A 14,070-nucleotide genomic window follows, 5' to 3' on the forward strand; every position below is an offset into this window, starting at 1 on the left:
CGATCAAAAAAAATCACAAATTGGATCAAAAAAATCGAATCTCAAGTTAAAAATAAAAAATTTCTACATTTTTATCAAATTTAGATTTTTTTTTTCAAATCATGCGAATTGATTGAATAATTGCATATTTTATCCCATGCATCTAGAAGTATGTGTAATATTTTTGCTTTCATCAAGAAATTGTCGAATTTGATCTTAATTTTTTTTGAAAAATATACTTTTAGAAAAAGAAATAGTGATTGAATAGCTGCCCATGCTGTAAAAGGGTTATTTTTACAAGTAAAAAAAATTGTTATTTTTCGAGCAAGTCGAGGCTTTTTTACCATCTTATTTTTGAAAAATTTACGAAAAATTATATCTGAAAAAACGCTTCATTTTGATATCTTACAATGATAAAATACCAATGTTGCTGGGATATAATAGCTACACCTGGACATCTACTACATTAATGCGTATGACAGGTAAAGTTGATTTCAAAAGTATAGCCTGGAAAGATTACAATAAATCAACGATAATTCAAAAAAATTTCTTATAAGTTAACATAATAAAAATTTAATTTTTATATTGCTTGTATTATACTTAAGTATATAATATATTTAAATCTTAGAATGAAAATTCGGGACGCCCTAGCTATTCAATTTTCCCTTAGGACGCCCATAAACCTCTCAAAAATGTGATGTAAATATCACAATTTTGAGAAATTTACACTAGGACGCCTTAGGACGCCAACCCCTTTTTTACCAGTTTGAATAGTTCTCAGAAACGCTATCGTTTTTGCCAGTCAAATAAGATACTCCATAATTATTCTTCATTTTTGTAGAATATATAAATTGGTTGGGACCAGTGGACAAGTTTTTCAATTTCTATAACCATTTCAATTATTTGACAGAAAAAGATTCGTCCATGAAAAAAGCCAGTTATTCGTTTTTCGAGTTTATATTATTGAACATATGTGAATAAAGAATTTCAATGGTTTAATATTACATCACTTGAAAGTCATATTGAAGATTTTTTCAATTTTCATATAATGCTTAAAGAGAATCATGATTTAACAACTAATTTTGATATATCAACAAGGTTTTTGGCATTTGGTTATGTTATTGTGGCTATCAGCCTGGTTCCTAAATTCAAGATCAATATCCGGAAAAAAGAACTATACAGATTGTTGCCATTTGCATATCTAATAAAAACTTAAAATGTGACAACAGTTTCTGTTAAGTTTGAATGAATCTTTTAATCTTTTGTTATTTGACTCATAATTTTTGGGATGGCAATCTTTCTATTAGATTATACTGATAAATGTAAATAGCAGCACACATACCAAACAGATATTTTTAAAATTATATTTTAGGAAGATTCGATAATGCTAAAGTACCATTCAAATGACTTGAAACATATGAATCTTTTGAAACACATATCAAGGATTTATTTTAATATCTATTAATATATGATTATAATGAATCGCATTTCAAAAATACGATTTTTGGTACTATTCCAATGCGTCTCACTTACTTATGCCATTTGATATACATATTGCTATGGTCACATATGCAAAATCCTTCTAACCATCTTCATTGTTCAAATTCTCCAACCATCTAAAGTTGATAGAAAGACAATTTTCTAGGACTTTCTATTACTTAGAAATTTGAATCGTTCTATCAGCTCAAGAGTCGCTTTGGATTGAATTTTTTTAATATGACACTTCCACCATCCGCCATTTTGGAAAAATTCAAAACGCAAAAGAATACAAACCAAGACTATGAGACGATTAACTTAATTTGAAGCAAATTTTCTTTTTCTCTCACTTTTTTTGCAATTATTTCTTTTTCTCTTTTAAGAAATGTTTTCGCTTTTCATACTTCCTTCACTTTGTGACACATACGAAACAAAAACATTCAGCCAAGTCATTGATCACAACAATTCAGACAAGAAATTCAATCAAAGATATTACGTGAATACTCAATACGCAGAGAAGGCTGATCACCTTATTTTCTATCTTGGTGGATTTACTACCCTTAATTCTGCTGAATTAGAAGTCAGCCCTGTCAATCAAGTTGCTAGTTCTTCTAAAGATATAGTTATTGGTCTTGAAAACAGATATTTCGGTGCTTCAGTTCCAACTGAAGATCTTTCTACCGAAAATCTTAAATACAATACAATCGATCAACACTTAGAAGATATTAAAGATTTTGTCCTCGAAATGAAGAAACAATACTGCAACGACCCATCGAAGTGCCGCGTTCTTACTGTAGGCAGAGGTTTTGGAGCATCTCTTGCCACTTGGGTTCACATGAAGAAAGGAAAAGAATTAAATATCGTCGGAACATGGGCTTCATCAGCTTTCTTGCTTGCTGATACCGAGTTTTCAGATTATGATCACCATGAAGCTGTCGTATTTAACCATTGGGGCAATTGCTACGATACATTTTGAGGTGCTTACGGAACAATCGATTATATTGCCAACAGAAAGGATAACACAACAACACCAGCTATGGAAGAAAGATTTGGTGTTAGTAATACAACCGGACTTAAAGATCGTCCACTTGATTTCGTTGTTATGTTTACTGAAGCAATTAGCACTGGTTTACGTACAACATCACTCACAAAATACATAGAGCAAATGTGCACATTGCTCAATTATGAAAACTACACGACAGAAAAGCAAATTGTCGATCTTATGGCAGAATATGTTCCAAAAATTGTTCCGACCGACCAATTTACAAATCTTTGGCCACATATGTCCAAGGATCCAAGTTTGAATTCTAAATTGGCAGATAAAAGAGCCGAATATTAAACTCTTTTTTTTTATTTAGGTACCCTATTCAATTTCTATCGTCACCATATGGAGAGGTCAGGCCCATATCATAAAACATTAAGTTTGGACTTACTAAGACATGTAAGAATTACCTTGCTTGTATAGGGGCATTAAATACTTTTAGATGCTAAAATCTTCAAAATTAATTTAATTTGATATTCAAAATATGCACGAAAATGTAAATAAATACGGATCTAGCTCTCACATATCTCTATTTTAAGCATTGATAAGTATTTCTACATTCTATTTTAAAAAATATTCAAATTTCACAATATTCTTTTCATTGATAATCTACATATTAACGAGAATGATATAACTTTTCATGTGTTTAGAAGTTCTTAGCTTTAGTACTGTATTGTTGAAAAATTATTGAAGACTTTTTTCTTTTTGAGAAATTAATGCAATAACCAAAGAGGAATTGCATATGCTGCGCACTAAAATTATAGAAATGTCTCTAATTAGACACAAATAGAGATATTCGGAAATAAAAATTTGAAATTTTGATCAAAAACGCTATTTTCTAATCATTTTTATTTTAACTATATATAAAGTATCTTTTTCTATAATTTATACTTGATGGTTTAAAAGACGTTTAGACTCAAAATTTTACTGCATTTCATGTGGTAACTATGCTTTATCACTAACTACCTCCTTGTTTCAACCCTGAACAATATATTATACCTCCCAATGCAGGTATTACTCCAACAAAATTAGCAATTTGGCTATTGTCTAAAATTTTCTCAAAGAAAGAGGAGTAAAGTCCCATTTTTAGAATTCGAGCTATATTAGAATGCAACTTAGACAAAAGGTTACAGTTTCAATACACATATTCAAAAAATTTGCATTCGAAATTTAAGATAAAGTACAATTTCCAAAAAAGAGTATCGAATCAGTGCACAAATATGCATTTACATGCTTACACTAGCTTGCACTAGTATTAATAATTTTGAAATTAATTTTCAAATTATTCCCATGCCTTTTGCAAAATTATTATGCTTATGATTCTAAGCATAGTTAAGCGATCTCGAATTTGAATTGCTAAGAAAAAATAATTAGTAAAAAATTTGTCTATGCATTCTGTATGATGCTACTAACTATATTAGCAGCATACCTAAAATCTTTTCAATATTTTTGAGGGAATTTGAATGGTACCGGTTGAGAGCTTTTTTAATTAAGGTACTATTTCGATAGAATTTGAATGGTACCCCTTCAATTTTGTGAGGGACCCCTTTCATTTTTTGAATAGGGTACCTTAAATGAAAAAAGGACCTTACATCAAATGCAACGAAATCTCATCATTCCCATGCGCAGGCAAGAATGCTGAGTGGAGAGATATTGATATTGCCCCAGCATATTGGACATCCGTCTGTACAGATTTGTTTAATATCACGAAATTAGCAAATGCAACAGTTTTCAATGACAAATATGGCGGAAGATTCCCACCAGCCGAAAGGACATACTTTGTACATGGTTTCAATGATGCTTTCCTTGAAGCTTCCTGTACAATTCCAGATGATAATATTGATAAGAAAGTAGATTCCATTTTAGAGTCAGGTTTCTCCGATGACTTGAATCCAGAACAAGAAACTGACTCTCCACAGCTTAAGAAGATCAGACAAAAAGTTATTAACACGATGATCAACTGGATACAGTTTGATCCAACACCAAGACCATCTCCAGTACCAACACAATCACCTTCGCCATCGCCAAAGCCATCTTCGAAACCAACAGAGACACTTCCACCAAATCCAACACAAACAGTAATTCCTTAGACACCAACACCTGATTCCCAGAAGACAGGAGGAATTCCAGTAGTCGCAAAGGCAACAATTGGTGTTTTGGCAGGAGTTCTTGTAATTTTCGTTATTATTACAATTTTCTTGGTTGTCAAGCTGAGGAAGAACAAGACACCACTCATAAGTACAATGGGATCAATGGCTCCAGCATCCCAGGAACATCTCATTTAAATTTTAAAATTTCTTATAAAATATTTTTAGTCAGTAAAGAATTTTATTAGAAAACATAATATATTCATCATTTCTGAAAACATTCAAATACATCATCAACTCATTTTTAAGAGAAATTTTCAATTTTCCTAAATATTTCCATTTGCTAAAGCTGATTTTGTCAATTTGTTTGAAATCATTAACAAACTCCTATAATTTTCCTTATTTTCTATAAACAATTATAATGAATAATGTCCCCCGTTTGGTGCTTAAAAAATCTGCCAGCTAAAAAACGGTTATTTCCCCTCAAAAAATGGCAAATCCGGTAGTTTTGGGTATCGCCCCCATCTAAAATGAGCATTTTTTTGACACTCGAGTGTCAAATTCAATGTATTGGCTCAAGAACGAGGTTGATTCCAGACATCAATATGAGCAATTGAATCACATATGTGATTCCGTTTTTACCCATATGGTTTTGTCTGAATCTCAAGAAATCTTATCAGATAATTTCAGTCAAACTCAAAATTTCGTAGAATTAGTATGGTAACATTCATTCCTTGCCCAATTCTATTATGCTCATTCATTCTTTTTATTAGTAATAAACTATATTGCGAATTTTTTATTTACCTTAAGGAATTACGAGTTTACACTGTTAGAAATTCTTTGTCCTTGTAAATTATGTAATTCCCCCACTTCAAATTAGAATCTAATTTTTTATAATTTAAATTTCATCATCTTCATTCAGGTTCATAAAAGCATCTCAAAACACCTTTCAGAACCTTCGATACGATATTCTACTATGAAATTTTTGTTGAATTCCTAATATACGAATAAATGCAAATTTTTACCATTTTTTATCTTATTTAAACAAATATTACTTAATGTAATCTTATCTATACTTCGAGAATATTGTATGATTCTGATTGCTTTGAGATAAATTAGGATTCTAAGCTCAATTTGGATTTGAATTTTACCACAAAATTGCATTATCAAATAATTATGATAATGTGTGAAATATATGATAGTAGTCTAATTCAAAAATTATATTGTTTTACTTTAGATCATAAATAAAAAATATTAAAAATTATTAAGCCACTATATGAAAATGATGTAATAAATCATATTTCAATATAAAATTAAATTGATTTGTCGATTTAATATTGACTTAATCCACACTTTCTCGTTTCAAAATTAAAATTTAAGTTAATTTTTTAAATTTTTTTCCAAAAAAATTTTAATTTATAAAATTTGTGGCTTGTCCACTTCACTTTGATCTATCCTTTTTAGCTTTCGTAATTTTTTTGGAAAACCCAAGCAAGCAATCAGACAGAACAGATGAGGTTACTAGATAGTATACCCAACGCCTACTCAAGATCAACAACAAAAACAAAACTTTTTCACACATTATTCAAATCATTCACCCGAAACTACAAAAATTCTTAAGAACTTAGCGACAACACATATACAAAAACAAAATAAATACAAAATTACCTCATAACTTTCGAAACAACCGACAGAAAAAACAAATTTTGCAATAATAGTATACAAAAGAAAAGAACAAAAACAGAAGATGAGTAGAAAACAATAAGAAGAGAGGGAAAATAAATGCATTCGGCGCCAGATCAAAAAAATACATGTGCTGACTCGGCTAGATTATGCTACTCAATCTCGAGCTCAAAGAAGAAATGAGACTCGAGCCCGAGGGAGATAAATATATACTAAGTAAATTACCTATTTGTATCATTGTTGTTTGAATAAACTTAATTTTTAGTCTTAAAAACAATTTTTTTAAAAGCTCATTGAGTGTCAAAATAAATTGTAAACATCACAATTTTTTATGCCTTCCAAATTTCTTTTTAATCCTTGTGCAATCGCATTAAAATCAGATGCTATTTCTATATTAAAGTTTTCATTTATTTTTAGGAAATCCGAAATTTTTTGGCTTCCAAAAAAAGATTAAATTTATGATATATCGAAAGAGAATCAGAAATAGAACCTATATTATAAGTATGAGGCAAAAAACGGAAGCCCCATTCAAATCTCACGTTTCTGCCATTAGCAACCCCAAAAATTTTTAGCTATTTTTTGGGGACATTAAACATTTCAACTTTTAACGAAATAAATTTGATAGAGGTTCACTCAATATTGAGGCAGAAATACGATAGAGAGACATTACGTAGGAAAATGGGTTTATGGTATCAAAAAAGGCAGGAAAGTTCCATAACAAGGAAAATGGTTTATATTAAGAAGGCTGTTTTACATAAAATAGATAATATTCTTGAATCACTTGACAATTTAATGATTATTGCAAAAAGATTATTACATCTTTAATAATTCTGCCAAATTTATCATAAAACTGACCTAGAACAATACTAATTGCCTTAGCCTTTAGTAAAAAAGTTTAATTTTTAACAAATCTCACCGAAGTAATATTTTTATTCAAATTTAAGTATCATTTTCTGTTGGAGAAGGTGTTCTGTAAGGAAGAGGAACAAAGTTATATGGTACAGCACCAACAGCATGTGATTCAATATTGCAATCATCAAAACGTCTGTTGAATTTCATGAATCCTTTATAGTTTGTTCCACCTGTTTGGGCACCCGAGTGTAAACCAGTAATATTAATAGTGCCAAGCTTGATTTGGTCTGTTGAAGATGTAACAAGGGTGGCATTATCTTTGCATGTGGTTGTATTGCAAGCCGGATATGAAATACCGAAATCAGAACCAAAATGTGGAATAACCCACCAGTATCTATATAAGTTCTTGGTATATTTCGTTGCGTCAGTTGAAAGGTTCAATTCATTCTGTCCCCAACCAATGATGGTGACATCTAACATACCAAGGATTTTTCCCCAAGTTGATTGAATTGCTGATCCATCTGTTTGCCAATATCCGGAGTAAACACCTCCAGCATATGTGAATAAAGAGCTGTACACTGTGATAGATGATGTTACAGCTCCGACTTCCCAAAGATGAGATTTGATCCATCTCCAGTTATAGAGGAAATAGATTGGGCAACCTGTCACTGGATCTCCTGGGTTGCAGCTGCCTGTGAGAGCCCAATAGTGCTTGCATCCTGTGAGACCTGGATAGCATCTATTGTTTTGGCAGTTTTCTCTTCTGAAATCTGAACGAGGAGCTTGCATGTATGTTGCTCTCTCAGATGTGGAAGATCCTGGAGTATCCCAGCTATTATAATCTGGTGGATTGTATGTCCAGAAAAGCTGATATGCGTTGAGAGGAGTTCTTTCTATGCATGAATCACCGAGCATATCACAATCCAGAACATATTGTAAAGAGAAGTTGACAAATTGGGAGGCCCAACGAGAAACAGAGACTGTCATAGCGGCCGTGACAGCTGGAGCCCATGAGCTGCATAATTGAGTAACATCAAATACTGGGAACTGCATTGTATCAACAGTTGGTTTATAAGCAACTTGATTTGAGGCATTATTTTGAGTTGGGAATGCAGCAATGTTTGTAAGTCCTGTTATATAATTTGTATCAACCCAATTAAAGAATTCTTCATTTGCGCCAACAGGAACAGCGGAACCATGGTTCTGTGGAGGTGGTCTAACAGGAGATAAGAAGCGTTTTGCTTCACCAATGGTCATTTTTGAGAATTTAGGATAAAGTTTAGCAGCATATGGTGCTTTTGGATCATTGTTGATTGCATCAACTAATTCTTGTGTAATGAGTGGATCAGAGTCCTTTAAAGAAGATACAAAACATGAAAACAATAACATTTATTTTAATGATAATTTTTTGAGAGAATTGAATAGATTCAATTTGAGGTTCAATAAAACATCATAAATAATATCAAAAATGGAATATAAAAACAAACATACAATAAGTATCATTTTTGATAGGGTTGTTAGATTCCCGACGATAGTTGTCTTGGAAGATTTGCCTGGTGTCATCATAGTGTCTTTAAATCAAAAATTTTATTTTGGAGTTAGTTTTATTGATTTTTCAATAAAAAACATTTCTAAAACAAGAAAATAAAACGATAAAATATTTATATTTTATATAAGGATCTTATATATTTAAAATAAATATCATTTTATTTTTTTCATTGGTGTCTGTCAAACCATAATACACTATTCAAAAATTCAATGTGTCTTGCGGTTTCAAAAGACACCTTCAAATTGAACGATAGCACAGATACTATTGAATTTTACCCATTGTATTTAGTTTTTACCCTTTTTATTTTTAATTAATGACTGAAACAGCCGTTTTGCTATGACCTCAATCACTTTTATTTATTATTTTAAATATTATTTAATTTTATTATTTGAATAGGCCAACTTATATTTGAGAAGCTCAATTTGAGACCACTTAATACATTGAAATATCATAAATATTGAAATATTAAAAAGTGTATTTCAAAATATTGAAATTATAAAAATTTATAATACTGAAATTGAGACAAATTAATAAATTCAATGTTTTTTTTTGAAATAACTCTCAAATATTATTTTTTTGTTTATTTAATGATGAATAAATATAATTGCTTTAGTCAATCATAAAAACTAATTTAAGTTTAAAATAATGAAAGGATCATTTGATCGTTTTTTAAAATACAATTATTTTTGATGATTTGCAAGAATCTTTGAAAAGAATATAATATAGGTTCTATTTTTGTAAAATTTATCCAAATCATGTATTACATAAATTACGATTAAAACGATGAAAGAACCAAAAAGTGTGTTTTGTGTTTTGTTGTTGCGTGTTGGATGCGGGATCCTGTTATTTCCGAAATCGACAAAAAATTTGGAAATTTAATTTCCGAAATCGAAATTATATTAATGTTTTTAATATTCTTATATCAAAAGGATTAAAGTTCATTAAGAGAAAAATAATTCTTCTTCTTCAATCTATTGGCGCATTTATTTCTACACGCCAATAAGGAAGGGAAAATTATAAGACACCATGGTGTCTTCAAAACGCTAATTTTTGATATTTTTAACAACCCTAATTTTTGACAATCTTATACAATTCATAAGGTTTATTTTTTATTTTAAAAATTCTATTGTGTATTCGCTGTGTAATTCTGTTTCCGATAATTTTAAGATTTTTTTAGCCGATCAAAGATTGAATATTTGATACAAAATTTTCACACACAATTTCAATAAGGTTTAATTTTTGCAAATGTTCGCTTGCAATTTTGGATTATAACCTTTATTAGTTTTAGCAATTTTGAAGAAAATGGTAGATGGATTTAAGAGTTTCTCACAATATAGAAAAATGATTCACAATCAGTTAACTAAAAAAAAAAAAAAAAAAAAAAAAAAGGTAGTGGGGCTTCCAGGCACTTCGTGCCTTCTAGCCCTGAAGATGTTTAGTATAAATGAAGTTCTTATATACGGGTCTTCCAGGAGCTTTTCACAAATTATATATGTTTTCATGTTTTGTCAAGACTTCTTCGTAAAATCAGACAAAAATAATGTTTAGGGTAGAAGGTTAGATATAACCTCTTTTCTAACCTCTTTTCTACCCTCTTGAATTTTCAAGACTTCTTCGTACATGTTTTGTCACTTTTCTGTCACTTTTCAGGAAAAAACATTTTTATTATATATATAAAATGAATTTTACAAAACCACCGTTACCCTTCTTTGGAAATAAGAGTAGATGTAAAGATATTCTATTGAGAGAACTTAAGAAACTACCGAATGGTCTAACATTTGTAGACTTGTTCGGTGGAAGTTTCTATATATCTCATTTGTGCCATACAATATTTCCTGACTCAAAGATTATATGCAATGACTTCGACAACTATATGAACCGTCTCAAACATATACCAGACACAAACAAAATATTGAAAGAGTTAAAAGAAAAGATACCTATAGGTAAGATGGAACGTATACCATTAGATAAGAAAAATACTGTCAGAGAGGTTTTGAAAAAGGCAGAGTATATTGACTGGGATAGTATATCTGCTAGACTATTATATAGTGGTGCTATAAGAGTTCATGACATTGAAACACTTATGTCAAAAGTTTTATATCTTAACTATACAAATGTTTTCAAAGAGAACATAGAAAAATATATTGAGGGTATAGAGTTTGTGAGATGTCATTGGACAGAGTTGTATGAAAAATATAAAGACAAGGAAAATGTTTTCTTTATAGTGGACCCGCCGTTCTATAACACATGGGATTTTCAATACCAAGTAGACTGGACTTTGAGAGACTCTTTAGAAACTTTAGACGTTTTACATAACCATCCATGCTTTTACTTTACATCCGATAAAAGTGGTTTGGAAAGTGTCATGAGATGGTTAGAGGACATACATGACTATGAGTTTAGATACGATAAGATAGAATATGAGAGAGGTCCTATAAACTGGAGAAAGTGTCATAACAAAGAAATTTTACTAGTAAGTAAATGTGGTTTGAAATAGGACTACTTGTTTTAGGTTTTTTCCATTGTGTCATTTACTTATTTGACGTGCAGAAAGATATAGAGAATATGAAGATGAACCAATGCCTGCAAATGTTCAGCATATGTACTCGTAAGAGATATTTTTATCTAATATTAAATGGACGCACAGAACTTAGCGAATGCACAGCAACCTGGACAACCAAACCCAGAGAATATTCCAAATGAAGTTAGAATACAAACTGCAATGGCAAACTATGGTCAAGTGCCAACAGATGTACAAATGCAAACTGCCATGTCAAATGACGCTGCGTTAGGTTTGCCACCATGGTATGCAAATATGAGATGGAAAGAGTTTTATACAAACCCCGAAGTGGGATATAAACAACTCTATGCAGATGACGCGAACACAGGAGTTGACCCAGAGTATGTTTTCTACCAGAGGAGAAATAGAATGTATGAGCTCCAGTTAAAGAATGCTATGGAACTCAGAAGGAAACGTAAGAGACTAGTGGACATTAGATTTTTACATATAGTAAAATGGGTTTCTTTGGAAGAATAGGAAACTTCTTTCGAAATGTTGGAAGAGGTATATGGAATGGAATAAAAACCGTCGGAAGAGGAATTTGGAACGGAGTCAAAAATATTGGCAAAAGAGTAGGTCAGTTCGTTGGTATTATACCTAAAGACCCTGAACCAGAAGAGCAAGCTCCTGTTATACAACAGCCTGAACCTGCACCACAGTCTAGTTGGCAACCAAATCCAACACCTCAACCGTATTAAAAAATCATATTTTTACCGTTCGATAGTAGTTGTATATGAGACTAAGTTCTAAGTAAAACGCATGGTATAATGGAATTATTCTCTTTCTTCCATCTGTAGTAAACCATACTTGAAAGTCTGAAATACTTCCACTTGGTGGTTCATATAGCTTTGTAGGTTTTTCGTAAAAGTCATTTGCCAAGCATAAAAAAGAGTTTTGTGCACCAGAAAATGAAGCATGAACTATAATAGCATCTGAGTCGAAAACATTTTCATATGTTCCATTAGGGTTTTCGACTTCATAAAAGTTCGGGTGTACTGGATATTCTGCAGGCTGATTTAACATCCTCAAAAATCTATACCATGCCAAGTTGTTATATTTTGTAGAAATATAAACGTCTTCTCCAAGGTCTTCTATTCTATTGAATTTAACAGTTGCATTTTTCCTGTCATATATAATATCGAGATGGTACTCTCCTTCGTCAATGTTGTACTGTTTTGCATATTCGAGATAGATATCGTTTATTTTTTCTTGAAAAGCTTGAAGAGTTGTTTCTAAGTTTACAAGCAAATTCACTTGTAAAAGTTTTCCCTGTTCAAATTTCTCATACGTACGTTTTTCTTTGTTATAGTATCGAACTTCAAAAGCGACCGTAAATGGGAAACCATGTATGGCTTCTGAAATGAACTTCATTCTACGAAAGCCAATAGCTTTTGTGACGGATGGGTCTCTTAACCATCTAAGTGGGTAGTCAAAACGATAGCCTTCATGCTTTACGGTCTCTGTCTCAAACTTTTGACCGACATTCGTAAAAAGTTCATCTAATGGTTTAGTTGTAGCAACTCTTGAATTTTCTTTTTCTATTGAAAGCATATTTTATCTAGAATAAAAATGTCGAAAGAAACAGCGTCTATGAGAGAAATACAACACAACCGACAACTCATTGTGCAAGCTCTAAATAAGAACACAACAAACTTTTCAAACTATTCTAAGATATCTGAGTCATTGAAAGAAGGAAACTTAAAACTGACGATAAACCCATTGACAGACGAGTTTCTGTTTCAAGACAGTAAGAACCATACTGTTTGTATAAATCCAACAAAAAGAACTTTAAACGAGAAACCTATAGATGAACTTCTTTTGAAAGCAGATATTGACAACAAAGCTGACAAAGAGTATGTAGATGCAACAAGAGACTATATTCTCGCATGGACAGATAGAACATACCCACAAAAACATCATACACATAACATCTATGACGTAGATGAACTACCAGCAATGTTAGATGACAAAGCAGATAAAACATATGTTGACAATAAAATGTCAAGTGAAGTGACAAGAGCTGACAAAGAATATTCTAAAAAGACTCATACACATACCATTGCAAATATTACAAACTTACAAGAAACCTTAAACAGGAAAAGTGACGTTGGACATACACACGATTTCTTCGCAACTGTTGGTATAGAAAATATTGAAGGAACGGTTGAAGGAGCTGGTGGGGATGTATTAGATTGGAAACCTCCTAACTTTCCACAAGGTTTAACATCGGAAGAAGACATAACAACGATGAGATACATTAGATGTAGAAATGTCTATGTCATGGAGGATGAAAACAAAGTTAAATTCACTGCTCAAGATTTATATGATAAAAAAGCTGACAAAACAGAGCTTCAAACATTAAAGACAGAAATACTTCAAACACTATATCCTATAGGCTCTATTTATACGTCAATGAACTCTACCAGACCAGAAGTAGTACTTGGTTTTGGAACTTGGACTCAAATAGTCGACAGGTTTTTGTATTGTGCAAACTCTTCAAAGGAAACAGGTGGAAGTAAAACGATTTCAGGTGAAAACTTACCTGCGCACAGTCACTACATAGATTTAAGTACATCTCAAGCAGGTTGGCATAAGCATAAATTTTGGGATTGGTCAGCAATGAAAAAAGGTAAAGGATATGATGTTAAAGACAACGTTCAGTTTGCTATAAATTGTTTCTGGGTAACACTCAGGAGATGGAAACCATACACATCGCGTTTCATATACGCAAACAACGGGACAAAGTAAAGACTACATGCCACCTTACATGACAGTTTACGCATGGTATAGAATTGCTTAGTCGTCATTTTCAACTTCTTTAGCATATTCGTCAGGAGTTGTC

At 31.6% G+C, this 14,070-nt stretch overlaps 6 protein-coding genes across 6 annotated transcripts, besides 1 other annotated feature; 4 read left to right on the plus strand and 2 right to left on the minus strand.

Moving 5' to 3' along the window:
* Window positions 1-1,496: 1,496 nt before the first annotated feature.
* On the plus strand, window positions 1,497-3,292 carry TVAGG3_0717580 (serine-type peptidase protein; the record flags this gene model as incomplete). The annotated part of the gene is made up of 1 exon (XM_001310579.2): window positions 1,841-2,431. The coding sequence occupies one exon, from the start codon at window positions 1,841-1,843 to the stop codon at window positions 2,429-2,431; it is 591 nt and encodes a 196-aa protein (XP_001310580.1).
* A 485-nt stretch (window positions 3,293-3,777) lies between these two features.
* TVAGG3_0717590 (serine-type peptidase protein) lies at window positions 3,778-5,064 on the plus strand (the record flags this gene model as incomplete). The annotated part of the gene is made up of 1 exon (XM_001310580.1): window positions 4,072-4,587. One exon carries the CDS (start codon window positions 4,072-4,074, stop codon window positions 4,585-4,587), a length of 516 nt encoding a protein of 171 aa, XP_001310581.1.
* A 973-nt stretch (window positions 5,065-6,037) lies between these two features.
* Window positions 6,038-8,721, minus strand: TVAGG3_0717600 (cysteine proteinases family; the record flags this gene model as incomplete). Its single annotated transcript, XM_001310582.2, has 1 exon — window positions 7,207-8,508. One exon carries the CDS (start codon window positions 8,506-8,508, stop codon window positions 7,207-7,209), a length of 1,302 nt encoding a protein of 433 aa, XP_001310583.1.
* Window positions 8,722-10,030: 1,309 nt separating this feature from the next.
* Window positions 10,031-14,070: part of a mobile genetic element that runs on past the window's edge.
* Window positions 10,347-11,165, plus strand: TVAGG3_0717620 (phage tail repeat-like family; the record flags this gene model as incomplete). The annotated part of the gene is made up of 1 exon (XM_051243999.1): window positions 10,347-11,165. The coding sequence occupies one exon, from the start codon at window positions 10,347-10,349 to the stop codon at window positions 11,163-11,165; it is 819 nt and encodes a 272-aa protein (XP_051090586.1).
* TVAGG3_0717630 (uncharacterized protein) lies at window positions 11,304-11,616 on the plus strand (the record flags this gene model as incomplete). Its single annotated transcript, XM_001310578.2, has 1 exon — window positions 11,304-11,616. A coding segment is annotated over one exon (313 nt), but the record flags the coding sequence as incomplete, so codon positions are not given.
* Window positions 12,225-12,779, minus strand: TVAGG3_0717640 (uncharacterized protein; the record flags this gene model as incomplete). Its single annotated transcript, XM_051244000.1, has 1 exon — window positions 12,225-12,779. A coding segment is annotated over one exon (555 nt), but the record flags the coding sequence as incomplete, so codon positions are not given.

Source organism: Trichomonas vaginalis, chromosome III (assembly GCF_026262505.1).
Source record: "Trichomonas vaginalis G3 chromosome III, whole genome shotgun sequence".
Classification (NCBI taxonomy): Eukaryota; Parabasalia; order Trichomonadida; family Trichomonadidae; genus Trichomonas; species Trichomonas vaginalis.